Raw genomic sequence first — 22013 nt, 5'->3', positions numbered from 1 at the left:
TTGGTAGTGGTCATCATTGTGGTGACTACTATATTGCTCAAGCTCACTATGAGAAGATGATGATTCTTCTCTTCTCCTATGGGAAGATCTCTCTTTCTTTTTGTCTTGATTAGTCAAAAGTTGACTAATCATGTCTTTGAGCTCACTAATCTCTCTATCCCTTTGTTCAAATTTTTGCTCAAATTCCTCCCTTAAAGAACTCTCACTATGGGGTTTCAAACTTCCTTGCACACTTGATTGACTCATTCTTGTCAAAGGATAAGGTTTTCACAAAGTTTTCAAAATATTTGACAAGTAATGAGTGAAAAGATTTTCACAAGCTTTCTTTGTTTTTGGTGAAAAATTTCTAAAGAGATTCTAGAGGCAAAAGATGTTTCTAAGTAGCTCCCAGGAAGAAGAGGTGAGTCACAAATGGATAAGCTTAGAAACCAAGTTCTTGCTTAGCCAGAGTTTCCTCAGAGTTATCTTTTACCTTAGTTTCTAAGTAGAAATTCTTCAAATTCTTTTGAAATGTTATGAAATGAACCTAAAACCAAAGAAAGGTTGACTAAATGCTATGCAATCCTATATACCACGGAGACTTAAAAAAACAAACAAAAAGATTAAGCAAGAAATTAAAGAAAGCAATAAAGATGCAAGAATGTAAATGTTAGACAGCCCTAAGTGAAAGTGCAAGTGACACTTGGAGCCCCTTGACACACTTCCACACTAAGAAAACGAAATTGGACTATTACAATGTTCAATTGTGAACTTGGAATTGCTTCAAGAGCATTTTTCCAAGTCACTTGGCTCAAAAACAGCAAAGAAAAAATAATACAATTTCAAACAGCAAATTCCGTGATATTTGGTGTAAATAAACTTGAAATGAGGCCTAGAAGTAATGTGAGATTTGTCTTCTTGCTACTGCAGAAAGCTACTCAAAATGAAGGTGTGAGTTGCTCTTTTTCCAGGTTTGAAATGCTGCTGTAACAGAGTTTTTCAGCTGCTGGACAGTGGTGTTTGGGCTACTGTTGAGTCTTCCTTCTTGCTCCACTTCCAATTCTCAAACCACTTCCTAAAAGGCTACCAAAGTAGGAGTAGGTCTCTGGTGCTGGATGCCCCAAACAGCTTGCACACACACTCCAAAACTCATTAGAAATCACACCAAACAGATTAAAAATCTGCACCAAATTTGTGCACACTGCACCAGTATAGGCTACTGTATTGAACACTTTAGATGCCAAAAAATAGACACAAACAATTGGACAACACACAAATGAAAGTAGGTACACAAGAGGAACTTATTAAAGGCACTAGAATGGATGAAGAAAACAAGAAAAACACAAGCACAGTTCAGAAATTATTCCAAATGCAAACTGTTTGATAATTTTCAGAAGTGTTTGATAAAATGCCCCAATGAATTTCAGATTTTGTTTGATTTTTCAGGGCCTGTAATCTGGATTGGTTGGTTCTAACAACTTTTTAACACTTGATACTTCTTCTTTTGATCATGTATTTTCATTTTTAAACATTGAACCAGCTTTTTCACAATCCAGCAATGAATTTTACACTAAAATTACCAAAACAGTGGCTGGAAAATAGAAACTGCACTAGAAAAATGAACTAAAATGGTGGTTTTGAAACCCAAAATTGAGTGGCAGTGATTCAGCAACTTTGATGAATGTTCAAACAACTTTTCTTGGTGATATTAAACATGTTTAAACTCTTAAACAGCTGAAACAATGATTAATATTCAGAATCACTGATCCACTTCCATTTTTAACTCAAAAATGATGGTTTAAATATTCAATCTGCATATAAATTCATTTTTGACCAAATGAGCAGTATTAACAACTTTCAAACATCCATTTAGACTTGCTCAAGCTTTCCAAAAGCACAGAAATAGCAGGATTCGAAAATCACCCTTGCTATGGCCAAATTATGCAGCAAAAACCATCAATGAACCAACCAAATTTAGCTTTTCATGGAATCAAAAACTGGACAGCAAAGGCAATGACTCTAAGAAGTGTATAAACACATATCTAAGCTAGATTTAATATGCTTAGCATGACCAAACTCAGATTAGACCAAATCAAGTATATTAGCACGGTGAAAAGCTAGAAGTTCAAGCTGAAATGGTGAATGGTTAAGGATTTTGAGCAACCACACTATGCATATTGCATTTTAGTGCTTGTTTTGGTTTGCTATACCTTAAGAGACACATTCAAAAACATTACACAATGTTGTACCAGGCTCCAAAATCAAAAGAAAACCACTGAAACAGTTTTAGAATTTTAACACCAGATTTAAATTATGTATCAGAATTCACAATGGAAAACAAAACAGAATTGCATTTTGATGCTTCAGTTGTATAACCCAGGCTAGACCAAGTCCTCATTGCCTTATTTGGTACATATACAGCTTGTTTAGCACTTGCAAATCAATTAAAACAAAATAATTCAGCAGAAAAGAAAACTGAACAGAGACAAAAAAATACTGCAACAGTAAATTGCACAAGACTTAAAACAATACAAAATTGAAATGTAAAGCTGGAAATGACCCAAATAAGAAGGTTTCACCGATTAAAATGAAAGGACAATATAAGCACACAAAGGAAACTAAAATTGAATGACTGGAAAAGCAATACAGAATTGAAAACAACAGCAAAACAGAAACAGAAACAGCACAAACTGGACTGAAAACAGAAACAGAAATAGCACAAAGTGGACTGGAATTAAACAGCAGAATGGAAAGGCACTTAGCTATGGTTTGCGTGGACAACCAGAGCTCTGATACCACTTGATGGAAGCTTGCTATGGGTGAGACGCATTGAACCAGAAAGCCAAACAGCAAGCGTTCCAGTGAGCAATGAAGGCAGCGGAATTCTGAAATAGATGCAGAGAATGGTATGGTTTCAGTGAAGAATGGAGTGGGTTAGAACCTCTCAACTCAGAGGGCCTTCTACTTTGGAAGGAAGCTAGAGGTAAGGAGAAAGAAAGTGAAGAATTGGGTTGACTCAAGAGCAAATATAAGTTGGAATTTTATTTCTGCACCAATTAGACTAAGCTCAAAAGTGTCTACAAATGGAAGAGGTCTCCTATTTATAGGAAGATATGAGCCTCAAATCTAAAATGAAATTCAATCCAAAAGCAAATGAAAAAGGCGCCAATTTGCTTCGGCGCCAATTTGCTTCAGCTCCAAACATGCCTCATTCCAACTCAGCAGCACACGTGAAACAACACCAATTCTGAATTCTTATTCCAACTCAGCAGCACACGTGAAAGCTGGGCTAGCTAGGTTAGGAGCTTTTTTGATAGCTTTGGCAGCAAGCTTCTCCCTCCAAGTCTCTCTTTTCATGTGCTCAAATGCTATGTTGGCCGCTGCTCCCTCCAATTTTATTAATCCTACAAAGCAAAGAAAAAATGTGCTTTTAATTATGGGAAGAAGGATTAATGTAAATTACCTTCCATAGAAGCAAAATGGTAGGTGATCCTTCTTCCTCTTGAATCCTCTTTGCCATGGCTCTAGTAAGAGGTCCAATGTGTGTCTTAGATGGTCTTCCATCAAAAAACTCCCCTGAAATTTCTTGAATCCTTTAGAATGATGGGAGTGATAGGAGCGTTCAGGAGCACTTCTTTTGTGAGAGGAATTTGTTGGAATATATATGTTCCTTTCTCTTTTGTCCTCTATCAGCAGTGTGCTTCCCACGCTTTCTAGATGATGAGGCCATACCTGCACAACAATCAATTACAATATTCTACTAATGAGTATTCCATAATATCTTTGCATTTCAACACATCCTCACTAGTCAACATAACCATTCTATCCTCTAAATACCTATCAACATAAAAATCCTTTTTCTCCAGCGCTGAGGGCGAATCAAAGGGCCCTCAACTATACCTGCACATGACCAGAATCACCAAAACACACACCATAAACAGTCGCACCGGCGCTGAGCGCCCATGAAGCTATCAAATTAATACTACTTTTCAAGGCAACTTCAGTATTGCCAAGTAGTATCCAAGAAAGTAGATAGGGCTAAAGTAACCCTGAGTCGTCTTGCTACGAACACGGAATGTCATTCGAATATCTGACTCTTATGAATGTTATGCAATGCTTATGAATAAAAGTGAGAATATTTAAAGGATGTTGCAGAACAAATAGAAAACTTAAAAACAATTATGAAGAAATAGACTAATTCCAGTGCTCTTCCAAAATAGATTCATCATTGGTTATTTAAAGATCATTGTTCAATTATTTATTATTTAAGTTTCAAATTAATTAAAGTACATTCTTAATTAATTTGAGGACGATCATGCATTTAATCAAAGTACATTCTCAATAAAATGCAAGACCTTTCTAGATTATTCACAATATATTCAACCAAAGTACATTCTCAATCAAATTCTATTGTGTTTAATCATGTCTATTCTTAAATCTCCTAACCAAGTTAAAAGCTAACCAATCAAAGTAAATTCTCAATTGATTATAGTTGAAATTATTACTACCAACCAAAGTACATTCTCAATTGATAGTAAAAACCATTTAATCATATGAAAGTTCCTAAATTAAATCAAAGTGGATTCTCAATTTAACCTAGAAACCCTAGAACTCATAAAATCAATATGCATGTAGATTCAAACACATTATGATGAAAAAATATTTGCTTTTAATATGATAGAGAGATGAAAGACATAGAGAGAGAACAACTTAAATCAATAATCAAAATAAACAATTGCATTAACTTAACCTAACCTCAGAATCCATAATGAAATTACAGCAGAATAACCCTATATGCTTAGCTCTCCATGAATGGAGTTGAATACATGATGAAATAAGAGAGAGAAGTGGTGAATGAATGAATGAAATCCCTTATTCTGCCTCCCCTGGGTCTCTTTATATAGGGCTTGATTGGGCTTGGACTCTGAATATTCAGTTTACAGAATCTTTTATTTGCAAGATATTTTCTGTTGATATTCCCAAATTAAATTAATTCAACAACTGAATTTTATCTTTTAGCTTTTCTGACTTTCCAAAATTGCACAAATATCCGGAAATTTCCTCTATCCACACTTTAGCTCCTTTAGAATTCCCCAAAATTGCACCAAAACCCCTCTTTGACCAACCTTGACCAGATTCAAATCTGTTGACCAGCTTTGACTCATATGGACGTGGCCAACGAGAGCCCGCCACGTGGCAGACCCCACTTCACCAAAATTAGGGTTTTGGAATTACAGATTGGGAAAACACCTTGTTGCTTCTCCTACGCCCCGAGAATGGAAGAGGAATCGCGTTTCTGGATCTGTGTTTGCTTTGCAGGTTTGAAGATGAACGGAGCTTGAATGGCAGCGGCAAGGAGGCTCACAAGATGATGGCGGCTTTGGGTGGTATTCTGCAGCGGCGTGATGGTGATGAGCGTGGTGCACGACAGAGAGGTTGGAAGTGTGCCGCGATTCTGATGGTGGAAGATCATTTCGCCGCTCGCGATTTATTCCTGGTGAGGCAGGGTTGGACGAAGATGAAGATGGTGAGCGAGAAGCGTGGTGGCTGTGTTGATGGTTTCTTGCGGTGTTGTTCTGGATTTGATGATTTCTTTCTTGTAGGTGGTCGCGTGAGATGCGTGGTGATTCTTTTGGTTGCCTTCTGCGGCGCGACGGCTCATGGTCTGGCGGAGGCGGTGCGACATGGTGGTTGCTTCTCGCGGATGGCGGCTTCGTGATGAAGAAGGGGGAGTATTGGGAGAAAAACCAATACGCCATTTCTTTCCTTTTCTTTTCTATTGTAGTGACAAATTTTTGTTATTAGCTTGCATAGTCATAGATAGCATAGTTAATAATAGGATAGAAAATATGTTGTTCTACATAAAACTAAAAAGAATTAATTTTGATCTTTGGCCTATTTGAACAAATTTTCTTCTTAGTGTAGCTTGTAGTTTTAGTTTTCTTTTTCCAGCTTTGTTCTTGTACATATTGTGTTCAGTTTTCTTGATTCTGTTGTACATATTTCTTATTAAATTCTAGTTCTGCTTGTAGAATTCTGCATGTTTGATCTATATATATTGGTGGTTTGTCTGTGTTGTTATTAGGAAGCCTTACTCACTCACACATTGAGGACAATGTGCCTCTTAAGTATGGGGGTGGGAAGGTATAAATTTAAAAATACTTGTTCTGATGTAAATAACTGTGTTTAGCATTAGTTTTAGTAATAAAATAGGGATAATTTTTTTTCTCTGAGCTGTTTTTCCTTTAGCTTAGGTCTGGTTTAGTTTTAAATACCTAGTGTAGTTTACTATTCTTGTTTTAGTGTGTAAATACCTTTCATAATATGTTTTGGTTTTTTAATAGGAATTAGCTAGTTTTTAGTTTTGATTGTTAATACTTCTTAGATTCTTTTACTTTCATTGATTATGTTAGAACTTCTTTTAGGGTTCTTTCTTTTCTTGTTCCTATTTTCTCTTCCTTCTTTTAGTTTCTTGTTCTGTTGTTGTTTTCTTAGTAGTTACTTTAGATTCTTTTCATTTTCTAGGTTCTGTTTCAGCTTGTTGATAGAAATTTCTTTAGGATTTGCTGGTTTTAAGATTTCTTTTCATTGCATAGGTTCTGTTTTTGGTCTTTAGCTAGAATTCCTTTTAGGTATTTTTTTTTAGCTATTGTTTTTAGTTTCTTCCTACGTCCCTGTTTTGATTGTTTAGGTTCTTTCTAGATTTTGTTTCACATTTCATTCAATTTTTTGTTGATTTACTTAACTTCTTAGCTTTATTTCTTTAAGATAGATTGTCAATAGTGTCTTTAGCTCTAGATTTAAGTAGATGTAGCTCTAGCAGTAGTTTTTGCAGTTAGTTTAGTCTAAATAAGCAGTTTTTGCATGGTAGAGAGTAGCAAGTCCATTTTTGACAAATCTTTAACCCTGGAGAGTTTTGGGCCAATTTTTTTTTCTAGTGTGATTGCATGCATGTATAGCCATGATTTTGATTTTCAATTAATTCTCTTTGATGTGCTTGATCTTGGTAGAACTTTAGAGATGATCTAGGCCTTCTTTCTTCTTCCCATTCACATTTCTTTCCCTTGTACCCTCATTTGAGCCTTAGCCTTTTCTTTGCTTTCCATCAATTACAAACCCTTTCCCCAATCATACACACAAAACCTTAGAGTCTTGTGAAAAGTAGGGAGAATTTAGATATCAGAAAGCAGAAAAGAGTAAGGCCAGAGGTGAAATTGAAGAGCTCTAAAAAAAAGAAAAATCTGATCTTGAAAAGAGAAGAAGAAGTTTGGAAAAGAGAAAATTGATTGAGAAAAAGACCTGGAAAAAGAAAATATCAGAAAGAAAAAAAAATGGATTCTGGCCAAGCTAAAAGAAAATACCTGCAGTGAGTTTCAGATTCTCCCTTCTTTCTTGCACATTTCTCTTATCCATTCCAGTTTCTGTTTCTATTTCCCATCCATCTGCCCTTTCCATTCTCCATTACATTACAAGCCATGAAAGTCCTAGTGATCTAGAGTTATCTTGATTCAAGTAGTGTCAATTAGAGTTTTTCCAAAGTTAAGAATTATGGTTTATCATGACATGTGGAGTGAAACACAGGCTCACCTAAACACTTGAGTGCTTTGAGAGAAACACTTTATCCTGTGAGGTTGAAATTGGGCTGCTACTTCTCTGAATTGTAATTTTCTGCTTGGTTTGGTTGAATTTAACTGTTATTTACTTGCTACAGTTACTAAAACATACATTTAGAGTTGATGATTTTGTTTGTGCAATTTTGATTAGAGAAAAGAGCTAGTTATTGTCTGAATTGGTAGAGTTGAGTTAAATGTGATAAGAGTCTAGTGTTCCTTGTTGTGTGTCTTTAGTCTTTTCTTTTTAGATGGAGTCTTTTGCTTTTGCTTTTGCTTTTTCTTTTTAGTTGTCCCTGTCCAGGAGGGCAGTTGTCTAAGTGTGGGGGTGTGATAACACTCTAGATTTACATTTTTTTCTTTGTTAAAAATCATTTCTTAGATTTCTTTAGTTTTTAATTTCTTAGAATTAGGCTAGTTTTATGTTTTTCTCTTAATTCTTTAGTTTTATAAAATTCTAGTTAAAAATAGGTTTTTAGATGTAATTTTTAGTTTTTTGTTAATTAGTAGGAAAATAATTTTTTTTTTAGAAAATCTTTAATAAAAATATTTCTTTTTAATTGTTAGATTTCTTTTTCTTTTCTTTAATTTGGTATTGTTTTTTTTCTTTTATGCAGAGTGGGCTGGTCATTTGAAATTGGGCTTCAGCCTTGGACTGATTGGAGCTGATTGGGGCTGATTGAGCCTCTCAAATAGCACTAGGCCGCTTGTGAGGCTGCAGCATTTTGATAATTGATGTTGTGCGTTTTGGAGGCTGACAGATTTATTGAAAATCAATTGGGCCACGACAATGCTTGGATGATTCAATTTGAAAGTGGCCGCTGGTAGGATTGGGTTGAAGAGGACTAGCTGCAGCTTAAGTGGAACGACGCCATCTTGATGCGTCTTGGCAGCAGCTTCCTAGGGGGTAACTCGCACTCGTGCTTCATTTGGAAAATGGGAAAAACAAGCTGGAGCATTTGAAGAAACAAACACCCATGAGCTAGGGCTTGGAGAGAATGCGAGAAAGAGAGAAGATGAAGTCACAACCATACTCTGCAAAGAAGCTGACCGTGGAGAAGGAAAGCTGACTGGAGCTGCCCGTTGGAGAGGATCGAATGGCTGGAAACGCGAGCTCAAAGCAAAAGAAAGATGACTATCCGATGAGGTGAAGTGAAGCGTCCAAGTGAAGCAAGGTTCCCTTCTCCCGTTTATTTTCTTTTTCCCTTTCTCTTTTCGTTCTCCAACCCTATATAAAGGGGTTTTTCTGCATGTAAATGGATATAGAGAGAACACTTCTTCATACACTTTTGAGATACACTTTCAGACGCTCTGTAGATTAGGGTTTTTACGCTTTTCTTAGAGTAGAGATATTGTTCTTGATTCTGGATTTCGCTGATGAGATTCATGGAACCGTGACAATCCGTGAGCTCCTTATTCGGTGATCTCTGGTATAATGTTTGTAATTTTCCTTTTTCATATTAATAAAATTTGATTTCGTGTTTTCCTTTTACTCTTGTTTGTTGTGTTGAAATTGCTCTGTGTTTTTTATGTTTGCCATTGTTATGTTCTGAGAAAATGAATTGGACTCTGATTCTCTGCATCTTTGCAATTCCTTTTGGAATTGAATGACTCCATAGTGAGCATACATTTTCGGGATGTCTTCTCGAGTCAGAGATGATTCGAATACATAAAGACTCATTCGGTTTTGTGTTTCTATTCTTTTTCTTTTATTAATTCTGATTTGTGTGATTTTAATTCTGCAATCCTGTTCTTGTGGAAGTGTGTATTGATTGAATAATTGAGTTAGAATTTCCATTTTAAGTTCTGAAATACGAACTCAAAAGACCCCAAGGAGGGCTTAAATTTCTCGGAATGTCTTTCTGAAGAGGAATTGAGACTCTTTCATTCAATTTATTGCACATTTGCCTCTGTTGTTTGCTTTCTATCCAATATCTTTAGTTTGCTTCTTCATTTTCAGTATTTATGTTGACTTGATGTTAGAATAGTCTTAGTTTTGATTATGATTTTATTTTCCTTCCATTTAAGTTTTGTTATATGTTCCACTATTCTTAGCATTCTTAGTTAGGTTTATTTTCTTGTTTTCTTGCATCATTTACCTATTGCAGTGATAATCTTTAGATTTTGTTATTAGGCAGTAATAATGCTCATTAGTTCAGGATCATTTTAGTTGCATTTAAGTTCTCATTGTAGTTTCATTTATGTTTCTGTTTAGGTAGTTTAGAGTTCTATTCTCGTTTCTTTTCTTTTATTTCAAATTAACTTTTATTTCTTCATTTTTTCTTTTATACAGATTTGATTCCTTTATTCAGATTTGATTCCTTTATTCTTTTCTCTTTAATTTCATTGTTCATATTTCATTTCCCCACCTTGCATTAGTAGTTAATTAGGTGTTAAATAAATACAAGATTTAATTTTACACTTTAAACTTAATTCTAGCCGAGTCTTTGGATTGATTCCCTGGTTGTCCTATACTACATTAGTGGGGACTAGGGTTTGTTGACTTTTAGTGTGACCTAAAAGCCTTCCAACAGTTTCTCTGTTAGAGAAGATGGTGATGTGGCATAGCGGGTGATGTTGCAGCATGTGGTTGGATAGCACTTAGGGTTTTAGATTGACACATGGCATGATCTGGTGGAGTCTAGTTTAGGAGGGGTGTGTATAGGAAACGTAGATAGGTGTAGGAGAAAAGACTTAGTGTTTGGCTTAGTATTAGGCCTGGTTAAGAAAATAGGGGTGTATGTAGGGAAATTTAGGAGGTGCAAGGGTAAAAACTGTCTGTTTGGCCCATTTGTATATTATTTTCTAAACAAAATCTGATTTTGGGCCTTAATTTCCAATTTGGACCAATAAAGCTCTAATTTCAGGTGCACAAATAAATATTAAAACATTCAAGAATAATTTATGCGCTAAAACTCACCTTTTACGTCTCTTTAATTCACAAACCCAATAATTCCAATTGTCAGAGATCCACTTTAAATCAACCATTTAAGCACAAATATCTCATCAAAAATTTGAATTTTAAAGTATAAATGTGGGCATAAACATGCACTCATTAGCCCCTCAGTAACATGTTATAAGAATCTCAGAAGAAGAGGGTGAAAAAAAAAGTTAATTAATTGAGCCAATGAGCCAACCCGTTTAACCCATCAACCCGTGGTGGGAGGGTCGGGTCAGGCCGGGTTACCCGTTTTGACAGCTCTACTCAACACTCTAAGCTAAGCAACATTACCATAGGCTTGTACGCAATCTAATTTTAACTACAGAACATATGCACACTCAAGATTATCAGGGCTTTGTTAGAGATTGTAATGTGGTTAGGGTAGAGCGTAGGTTAACTGAAATGCAAGACAGGGCTGAAATTGATTAGGGAATTGTAGAAATGTTGGGGGAAAACCATGAATCTACAGTGCAGGGGTTATTCCAAATCAAATCACTTTCTATTTTTTTTCTTTTTTCTTTTCTTGTTTCCAACTTTCGACTTTCTTTGTTAGATTTTTTTTTCTTTTCCTGTCACCAACCAACCAGACTTCATATTTCATTTTTTTTTCAATCCAGACTTTCTTTTTATGTTTTTCTACTTCCTTTCACCTTTTTACCAAACATCCACTACACTACAGTTTCTTAGAATTCCCTATTTTAAAACAACTTCCCACAGCTCTCACAGTTATCACCCATCCACTTATAACATGGACATGAATAGTGGTCATCATCCAATACATTATGTAGTAACCAAACTCATATGATCATTTTTGTCTATTACGCTACAATATATCATCATAATTATAAAACTTTAAGGAACATCACCGGAATTGTACAAAATGTAACAAAGTATGGACTAAAATATCAAACCTTAATGGCCAAGCATGCAAGCTTTTTAGCTTTAGCACTTGATCTCCCGGACAACATCATATGTGTTGCAAGGGAACTATTAAAAAAAGGTTTTAGCATACATTTATATGAGAAAGAAAGTCCAAACATTGAGGTTCTTACCAATCTACTACTTGTCTGATAGGGTTGAGAATAGACTTGTGCAATGAACAAAATCATACAACAGTGTTCTTCGATATGGAAACCACAAGTAGCTGGAAATGCTTCCTGAAATTGGAAATAACATAATTGTTATATACTAAAATCACAAATGAAACTTTAAAGTTAACAAACTTCACTTACCCAACTATATAAGGGATAAAATATAACTCCTTCCCCATTGCAAAACAATTGGTGATGTATGCTTGGATATCATCAAACTTATTTCCTTCATGAGTCATTTGGGGGTCAATGAACCCATATACATTATTGAACCCCATCTTGGTAGTTACACCAAACATATACTTCAAATCAAGAAATGATTTAATATAAGTAACTTGATAAATCAATTTTATATAAATAAGTGGTCATAAACTTATATCATCCACAATTGAACGAGGGTAATATTAAGCTCTTCTATACCTGACGCAAGCTCCTTAACATCTTGCTTATGCAAGTACAATCAACAATTAATTAGTCTCATGATTCCTATGTGTTTTACAAGCTACAGTATTTGGACAAAAGCAAACAAAACATTAATTAGTCTCATGATTCCTAACCTTAAACTTTCAAATGTTGATGCTCGATTTTATCTTTACAATGTCTTCTTCCCTGTTAGGTGATCTATGCTTGTAAGTTTTAGCATGAAATTATTCCCAAATGCGATTTTGATCATAATGTTAAAGTAATTTAATCAATACTTAAACTAATTTAATCAATACTGAAACTAATTTATGCTATAATATCATTTAGATTAGATTGAAAATGGGATACCTAAAGTAATTTATGCTAATTAATCTTTATTTTATGGCCTGTAATCATAATATAACCCCTCTCTTTCACATTCATAAATCCAACATATTGAACAAAAACTTCAACAATCATTAATTGAAACCATTCACGTTCTTCCGAAATCTTTAAACAATAAAGTTTTCATACTTTAAATTAAATCAAACAAGTATTTAGTTCACCTTTTTAAAATAAAAAAATGGAAGAAATAGAGGGAGTAGGGTGTAACGCCCCGGTAACTTACAGGGAATATTGACTGCCCCTACACATCAACACGAGGCTTTCCAATGTGCTTTGTCCTCACTCACACACTTTTCGGGAAAACTTCCCAGAAGGTCACCCATCCCTAAATTACTTCATGGTTAAGCGTGCTTAGCCTGGAGTAATTTAGGGATGGGTGACCTTCTGGGAAGTTTTCCCGAAAAGTGTGTGAGTGAGGACAAAGCACATTGGAAAGCCTCGTGTTGATGTGTAGGGGCAGTCAATATTCCCTGTAAGTTGTCGGGGTGTTACAAGTGGTATCAGAGCCTAGCCTCTCCCAGTACGGTGTGGTTCGAGGACGAACCAAGCAGAAGCTGGTGGGCATGTGACACCCGGGCACTGACGAGGGCGGGGAGTGATCGCCGGTGCAAGAGGCACGAAGTGCAAGGGGCACAAACAAAGAGCGGCTCCTAGCAGGCTTCTAGTGGAAGGGACACATGGATGAATCGAACATACACCAGAATGAGAGGGATCTAGAGACTGTATAGGTATGGGACTATACAGTTGAAGGATAGCTTAAAGGGATTGATTTGGCTACTCATATCACCAAAATGCATTTGTTTTTCAGTAGCCTAACCCATAAGTTTGAAGTTAACTATGCAAAGCGATACTAGCTCGGTTCTTCCTATAACCGAGGAAATAGATCACTTATCGTTTCGGTCCAAAATCAGAATTGTCAAGTGTTGGACATGATATCGGTTCTGTGTGGAACCGATGTCGTATGTCCTGACAACACTGCCATGTTAGTGGGTTGCATAGGTGCAGAGGGATTCTGAGGGCTTTCTGCCTTGGATCTCTGACCAACCAGAGTAGTAGGTCCTTTTAAAAATGGTGTTAGGCGAAAAGTCAATTTTGTAGAGAGATAGGTAGAATTTTGCAAGATTTTAGGGATCAGTTTGTTATATAACCAATATAATAAAGGGTTTATGCTTTGATTTCTCTTGAGCCGAGGCATATAAATTCGCTAAAACTAGAAAAATGTCACGCGTTTTGATGCGTTTTGATAGTTTCATTTTTTTTAAACCAAAACCTAATTGTACGATTTTAAAAACGAATCGTGATTCAATCAAGATGGAATGAAGATGAAGTGGATATACCTCCTTGGCGTTGTGTGGCAGCAGTGTGACGTCATGATAGTCTGGTGACGCGGCGGAACGCATAACACCGTACCCTAACAACGGTAAGGTAACGGAGCTTTGCGAGGGTTTCGAATGGAGGACCAAATATGCGACTTCAAATAGAGGACCCACGAGGCTTCAATGAATGAGTCGCACATGGAGGTAGACAAATGAAAAGCAAAAATGAAAAAAAAGAAATAGGAAAAACCTAGAGCACCCTCAGGCATTAAAAATGATACTACGTCATTTCTCATAATAACCGATGTTAAATTAAAAAATAGAAATTTAAATATATTTTTTATTTTCTTTTCAAAAATACTTATGTATTATATCAGTTAATCGAACGACGTAATAAGATTCCTAGAATTTAAAAAATTGACATCGCGCAATCAACTATTTTTGTTGTAAAGAATGTTATATCAGTGTTCTGCATTAGTGATAATATATATAATAAAAACATATTTCCAACAAAGATATGTTAAATTGAAAAATAGTTTAAACAATGGCTTGTGACTGTGATATAAGAGTGAGGCAGCATGTTGTTAGGTTATAACGCCCATTCTTGGCACAAATTCACGGATAGATTATGTAAATAATATTTGAGCATTAGACCGAATAAAAAATATATCTTGATACCTGTGTTTATTAAATATATCTATTATATTATTATCTTTTAAATAAACTATTATATTTCAATAAATATTAGTTCGTATGGTTGTAGGGTGAAGGTAGTAAAGAAATAGTGATATTAATGAATCAGCACTTTTACCCGTAATTCTGTGTATATAAATTCCGGTCAACATCCATGTTTTCTTTAATCCCACAAATTATTCAACCTATCAAATTACTAGTTCAGAGCTCAATACATTATGTTATAATTAATAGTAACTATGCTGAAATTATTCATGACTATAATATTATAATTTTTCAAAATAATTATAATTTTAGTCTTTTGGATTCCTGGAGCCAATTTCTAGGCAAAACAAAAAGAAAATAAAAGATGCAGTTCGGGTGTTAGTCTGTGGGTATGGATGGAAAACAAGGGTAGTTGGATAAATATTTGCCCATTGGATTTGAACAATTTGCAAAACAACTCAGTTTTTTTGTTCAGACCTACAGTGACACATTATAATGCCGTTGCCGTAGAGTGATTTGGTTTCTAAAGGGAACTCGTGGAAGAGGCTTGTTTTACCCTGTAACTAGAGAATAAAAATTGCAAATTAAGTTAGATACTTGGACTCTTAAAGGTCCGCTTTAGGTTAATTTTTTCTCGATTCCATGATGTACCATATGACAGTACAATCTAGGTTTACAGACGGTTGGTTAGCCGGTTCATAACCTAATCAACTTTAAGTACAATCTCTTAAGTTTATTGGTAAGTCACTAGTGCAATCAAAGAAAACGACATATAGACAGCGATTCCTGAACCGAGGTATATACAGACGAGGCAAAAAGTCTACCTCTTTTTGCTTCGGTTGTGAACCAAGGCAAAAAGAGATAGACTTTTGTCTCGGTTCAAACATAACCGAAGTAGTAGGGTTTTTGCTTTTTTAATTTTTTTTTTAATGACCTTTTGCCTCGGTTGAATTAAGGCAGTATCTTGAACTCTACTTTCAACCAATTTAATACAAACAATTACAAATTGTATTCCTTAATTTCTATATTCCTAATAGTATATCCTAATTTCTAAATCAACTCATCTATGTTATCAACTCATTTACATTATCAACAAATTTAATAAAAACAATTCAAAATTTTATTCCCCTAACTTCTATATCCCTAATTCAAAATTATACAACAATTATCATAATTAAGCAATTTAATACAAACACATTTCATTCAACATTGCACAAAACCTAACCTGATTCAAAATAAATATACACAAATTTTATCATTGTCATTCATATCACTAATTAATTTACTATCAAATACAAAAATAAAAATGGAGGGGGTTCAAGAACTTACCACGCACCAAGAAGAAGCGTCAAGCGAAGGGATAAACGTGGTGGACGAAGCGGCGAACAACACTTGTCGGGGGTGACAATGTAGAGAAGCCGAGATGACGGCGGTCAATGGTGCAATGACGGCGAAGAAGGAAGCAAACAGCGGAAAGAAGAGTTCCGGCGCTAAACAGTGGTCACAGATGATGCAAGAAAAGGAGAAATGGTGGTGCAGCGAGAGAAAGGTTCCAGCGCGGGGGAAGAAGAAGAATGGTGGTTGTGGTGCGCTTGAGGAAGAAGAACGCCTGAGAAGGGTTCCAGCGACGATGGAAGCAGAGAAAGAGTGGGAGAGCGTTTCTATCGCGGGGGGAGGGCAAGAAGATGAACAATGAAAGAGTTTTCGCGATTGCTAGAATTTAAATAGGCTATTGTCTCAGTTCTCCACTTAACTGAGGCAATAACACCCTTAGTACCTCGGTTCTCCACTTAACCGAGGCGTAAACTACCTAGAAATTTTAAAAAAATAAAACTTTTTATAATTATATGCCTCATTTAGCTCCAAAACTGAAGCATAAGCAGCATATTGCTTCGGTTGGAAGGAAATCGATGTCATAGGGCCTGTCTTAAATGAGGGGTTGTTAGTGCATAGAACGTTCCAGATGCCTTTTATCAATCTCTACTACCTTAGTTGGTCAAAGAACCAAGGCAGTAGCCCTATATCAAAAAGGCTGTCAGATCAAAAGTACCATTTCCATAAGTGTTGCAAGGTTTTCTGCCTCAGTTGGCCAAAGAACTGAGGCAGTAACCCTATTTCAAAAAGCCTAGCAGTTGAAAAGGCCACTTGGCATGTGGGTGATAGGGTTTTATGTCTCGGTTGTTCACATAACTAAGGTAGTAGCCCTCTTTAGGCATCGATTTCTGTACAACCGAGGCATATACTTTCGCTATAACTACGAAAATGTCACCGCGCTTTTATACGCTTCGGTTTCAGTAAAATCGAGGCGTATATAGCGGGTTTAAAACCCTGTTTTTTACTAGTTAGTCCTATTTATTAAATGTTGGGCTGTGATTACAACGTTGTTAATCATAAATCCAACTCGAAATCCATAAATACAAATTAAAGTAAAAAGGTAGATAATTGTATTTATTACAAATTTAAAATTTTACTTTGAGTACTAATCGATTAAATTACTGACTTGAATGTGAGAATGCCTTTTATAAATACATGACCATACAATTTGGGGAAAACTTGAAAAAAACTTCACTAAATGTGTCGAAGATAACCTAAAACATAAAAGAAAGTGTCAAAGAAGTGCTCGATGAACACCCTCCACCCGAAACACTTGCTATCTTGGAATGCTAAGAAAGAACAAACAAACAGTTTCCAAATCCACTGTACAGGCTGAATATTGTGAGATTCAATGTTGCATGTGACTTCAGTAGTACACTTGAGTTGTATTGTGACAAGACAAACTAAATTATTATTCACAGTGCTGCCAACCTCGAAATATAATGTCATTTGGTCAGTGATGAAGTGCAAACTGGAGTAGTGTTGAACTCGAACATTACTGTGTATGTTTTTCTACAGGATTCGTTATTATATTCGTATACACACTATACCTCAGTATGAAAGAGCAGAATACCTCTTTCACTAATTTTCTTCTTCTGCTGCTGTACGGTCAATATGCTTCTTCCAACTTATCATGTATGCCGGTTTCTTAAGAGAAATTTTTCACAAACTCTGTTCGTTATGCACCAAAGTTGATCTTTAAATTCACACAAGAGTGAACATGAAGTTGCAAAGCCAGGATGAAGAACTATACAATCACACCATTAGAAATTACATTCATCTTATTAGAGAGTATGAAGAAAAAACAAATCTATCCTATTTTTTCCTTACAATTTAAGAAAACATTCGTTTTGGTGACACCATTTGTCACAACCTGACAGTCCAAACAAAATTAGCAGGAAGAACCGATTTTGAAATACCTATGATCGCATTCGCAGACAAAAACAGTGAACTCTGATGTACATAAAAGCAATCAAAATGAAGATCCTGAACACATCTCTACAAACCCTTTTCCACCACAATGACTGAAATTAGAAAAAGTAACAAAATTTGAAAACAATAATAAGATCTAAGTATTCCAAACATAATTATTCAGTCTAACCACAAGATTCAAAGACATAGGGCCGAGATAATCCCAAATCGCTCAAGAAGCGGCGGGATTAAGGACCGAATTTTGTTCGTCATAATAAAATTTCAGTTATGTCTCCTAATATTTTTGTATCTATTGGAAGAAATAACAAAAGCAGCATGTTGAGAAGCAGAAGAAAGCAAAAAAAAGATAATCAAGAGAACAAGGGGACATCGGTCCAAGCGCCGGAGACATGACCGTTTTCACAAACATAAGCTCGAACAACAGGTTCCCCGTCAATTTGGTACCCGAAACCTCGTCTGAGACAGAAAGCAGAGTGGAGGTCCCAAGTGTATCGGCTCGTGCAAAACGCACACTCCACGGGAAGTTTCTTTCTTTTATCACCGTCGAGGCTTGTCCAAACGCGGGTAGTTTTGAAGTCCTTGAAAATCCCTCTGAAGAGCATGTACTTGCGCTTCTTGTGGGGGTGGACGCAGCCAGGCCAGTCACAGAGGTACAAGCAATCATCGCGGAACTGTCGCGCCAGAAGCTTGCAGCCCTGCTCCCTCCTCAGATCCCAATTCCCGCGAGCCAAATGCGGTTTCCGGCAGGTCTTGGGGTTTTTTGAGGCGTCCCGATCAGCGGCGATGCCGGCGTGGCGGAGGCCGGGGCAGCAGACGGCGAGCTTGAGGAGGGAGGCGCAGGTGGCGGGGGAATCAGAGAGGAGTGAAGGGAGGGTTTGGGAACACTTAGTCTTCCAGCAGAAGTGGCGAATGAGAGAAGAAAATCTTGTGCAGACGCAGGCCACGCGAGCCCAGTGACGTGGATCGTCTTCCAGCTTCGCGAAAACCACGAGCACGATGTCGTCGTTTAGCATTGAGAAACCACTGTCCTCCTCCATTGAAGCTTGGTTTTCAGCGACCACAACTCAGTCTTTCTATTCAGATGGAGATTTCTACCATTTATACAATACAAAATACCACTGGATTTCGCACGTGTTCATGGTTTTTTTCTTTTATATTTTTTAAGTTCTTTCAAAATAGATTTAATCATTTCCATTCATATATAAAGTATAATTTAAAATAATTAATTAAATAGTTAAAAGTTGGTTAATTTTTTCTTTTCTTGCTAGTTTGATTATTAAGTCTCAATTCAGTCTTTATTTTTTTAAAAATATCAATTACTTTATAATTTATATCAATCAAATCTATTATGTTAATTTTGTACTAATTAAGTCATTTATTTAACTGTGTGAAAAAACAAAATTAATTGACCTGATAAAGAAATCTATAATTTTTTTCTTTCTCCTAATATGTAAACACGAGACCTATTTTTTTCTCTCGCTCCGAGTAAGAAAGAAAAAAATAACACATTAATTGTTACATAACAATAATAAACACACATTTTAACTATCTTATTCAATGATGGAATAAATATCAGAGACTTTTCTTTAACTACATTATTTCTCCATTTTCATGCCAATTATCTTTTTCTTTTAACATTCATAACGTCCATTTTTATTCTTTGGAAATCTCTTATTCCTTGTTCTTTTGAGTGAATTTGAGGGGATTTAAGAGAATTTGAAGATAAAATTTTGTGGTTTATTTGAGTGAATTTGGAGGTAAATGAGAGTGAATTTGGAAATAAAATTTGTAAGAATTAATATAGAATTGTATTAACGTGACAAATTAAAAAAAATTATTTCCAAATTCATTCTCATTTACCTCCAAATTCACTCAAATAAACGACAAAAAAATTTATCTTCAAATTCTCTCAAATCCCCTCAAATCCACTCAAAAGAACAATTACTATAATATTTTGTGATTCTTTTTTTTTATTTAATACTTTGTATATCTTCTAATCAGGTTTAAAATATTTCTGAGTTGGTGAAGTATTAAGATGGTCTAATGTGTATATAAAAAATTTAGATTCTTTTTGTTTATGATTACAAGGAATTATTCTACAAGTTTATGGTAACTTGGTCATTATTATTAATTCAATAATTTATTTATGCAAAAATTCAATAATTTATTTATGCAAGTTATGATAGATAGAATTTAAATAATTCATTAATCTATTTAGTATTCTTCTCTAATATACAACATTATTTTTAATTTCAATTTTTTCTATCGTACTTTCATTTTAAACATCATTTTAAAAAGATATTATTTGAATATTATATTTGAAAAAGATATGGCTTAATACCCTATTTTGTCCCCAGTTTCGCTCGAAAATGTCAAATTAGTTCCATCCTTTAAAAAATGCGTCAATTACGTCCTCACTTAATAAAATTTGCATCAATGAAATCCCTTCCGTTAAATTCGTACAAACGGCGTTACTTAATAAGAGAGAAAAATAATTAACGTCGTATGTACGGATTTAACGGAAGGGATTTTATTGATGCAAATTTTATTAAGTGAGAACGTAATTGACGCATTTTTTAAAGGATGGACTAATTTGACATTTTCGAGCGAAACTGGGGACAAAATAGGGTATTAAGCCAAAAGATATTTATGTTTCTATTGTTATTTTTTAATATGTTTTATGTTTAACTACTCACCAACACATAATTAATGTAAATGACTCATGTATACATATATTTAACTTTATAATGTTTTGTATTCAATTTTAAACTTAATTATACATATTTTAAGATAAAAAATTAAATTAATAGTACTATATAAAGATATAATAATAGAAATTAAAACAATTAATCTATAAATAAATAAATAAAAATATCATTTAAGACTTTAATTTTGAAAATATCTAGATAAGCAACTCAAAGTTGTAAAACTTAAAAATCAATAACTATATTATTTAAAAGTAATTAATAACGATATTTATTTAATGGAATCCATACTGATTAAAAATTTTATAAAATACGTTTAATAGTAAACATATTTAAAATTATTAATTACAGATAACAAAATTAAAATACATCACATAATATCAATGATAATAAATATTTAAATAATTACATAATCGTTTGAGTCCTTCTTAATTTACATCTATTTTAAAAAACATATATTAATATACTTCGATAAATTTATTTCAATATTCTTATTAACTGAATCAACTTAATTAGTGTAAATTATACAAGAACGAAGTTGATATTCTTTTAAAAATAAGACAAAATTGACACGAAACTAAATCTAGTAAATAATTAAGTCATTAAACCTTATAAGTTTAATTAATTGTTTCCATATCTTTTCTAAATTTTAATGTTCTTTTCGGTTAAATTTTTGGAAAAAATATTTTAATTAAATATCTTTTCAAAAGAAAATTAGTAATCGTGTTAATAATATATGTAAGATCCATGAAAAATATTTATCTTAATTGTAACAATTTTATTACTAGTAGTAATAAATTTATTTGTGAATGGAAAATATAATTAATAAGTTAAATAAGAAATTTTGGTAGTTTAAATGGTAGAAAATTGTGGTGATTTCAAGAACATGGGTTCAAACTCTTTTCTACTTTTTTGTTAAAAAAAAATTAATATTGATAGTGGATTAGCACTCCACGTTTGAAGGCATTATTGAGGGATCCAATATGTCAAGTGGTGATTAAAATATTAAAATAATAAGATAATATTAAAATAATAAATAATATTAAAAATTTGTTAAAAATAATAAATAATATTAAAAATTTGTTAAACAGTAAAATTTTTGGAAGAGTTAGGAAGAAATTCTTAGTTGCAAGAAGAGTAGAGGTTCGGGAGGGTTTTCGGGGAAACAAATTCTGAGCAAGAGATTAAGTATGGAATAGAGGTAGGGGAGCTAACCTTTCTAAGCTTTTATATTATGATTTAGTATTGTTTTATTACTATTCATGTCTTGAAATTATGTGTGAATACTGTTAATGAAAAACATATGTGCTTACTGTATATCTATCTATATTGAATTTCTGTGTTAATATTATATGTTGTTGTTTTGAATCTGTAAATAAGAAATTTGTTAAAACTAGTTGAGGAACACTTTGGCTACGGAAAGACTTGGTACTGAAGTTGTCCATTGTGACGCACCTCTCTTTCCTGGAAGTCTACTCGACAAGTTTTTAACTTAAATCTTGTTGAACAGATTATGTACTGTTAAATTATTATGCAATATATCTTGTTGGAATGAAAATTTCTGATGAATTCATGTTATT

At 34.3% G+C, this 22013-nt stretch overlaps 1 protein-coding gene across 1 annotated transcript; it reads right to left on the bottom strand.

Moving 5' to 3' along the window:
* Positions 1–17844: 17844 nt before the first annotated feature.
* LOC124829899 (phytochrome A-associated F-box protein) lies at positions 17845–18814 on the bottom strand. The gene has a single exon (XM_047303486.2). The coding sequence runs from the start codon at positions 18763–18765 to the stop codon at positions 18079–18081; it is 687 nt and encodes a 228-aa protein (XP_047159442.1). The 5' UTR covers positions 18766–18814; the 3' UTR covers positions 17845–18078.
* Positions 18815–22013: the final 3199 nt, after the last annotated feature.

Source organism: Vigna umbellata, chromosome 10, assembly GCF_029865625.1.
Source record: "Vigna umbellata cultivar VRB3 chromosome 10, Vumbellata_1.0, whole genome shotgun sequence".
NCBI classification, from domain to species: domain Eukaryota; kingdom Viridiplantae; phylum Streptophyta; class Magnoliopsida; order Fabales; family Fabaceae; genus Vigna; species Vigna umbellata.
This window is presented reverse-complemented; position numbering and strand designations above follow the sequence as displayed.

What these genes read in the sequence shown, in the direction of transcription:
- LOC124829899 (XM_047303486.2), bottom strand. Translation starts at nt 18,765, where the DNA reads ATGGAGGAGGACAGTGGTTTCTCAATGCTAAACGACGACATCGTGCTC.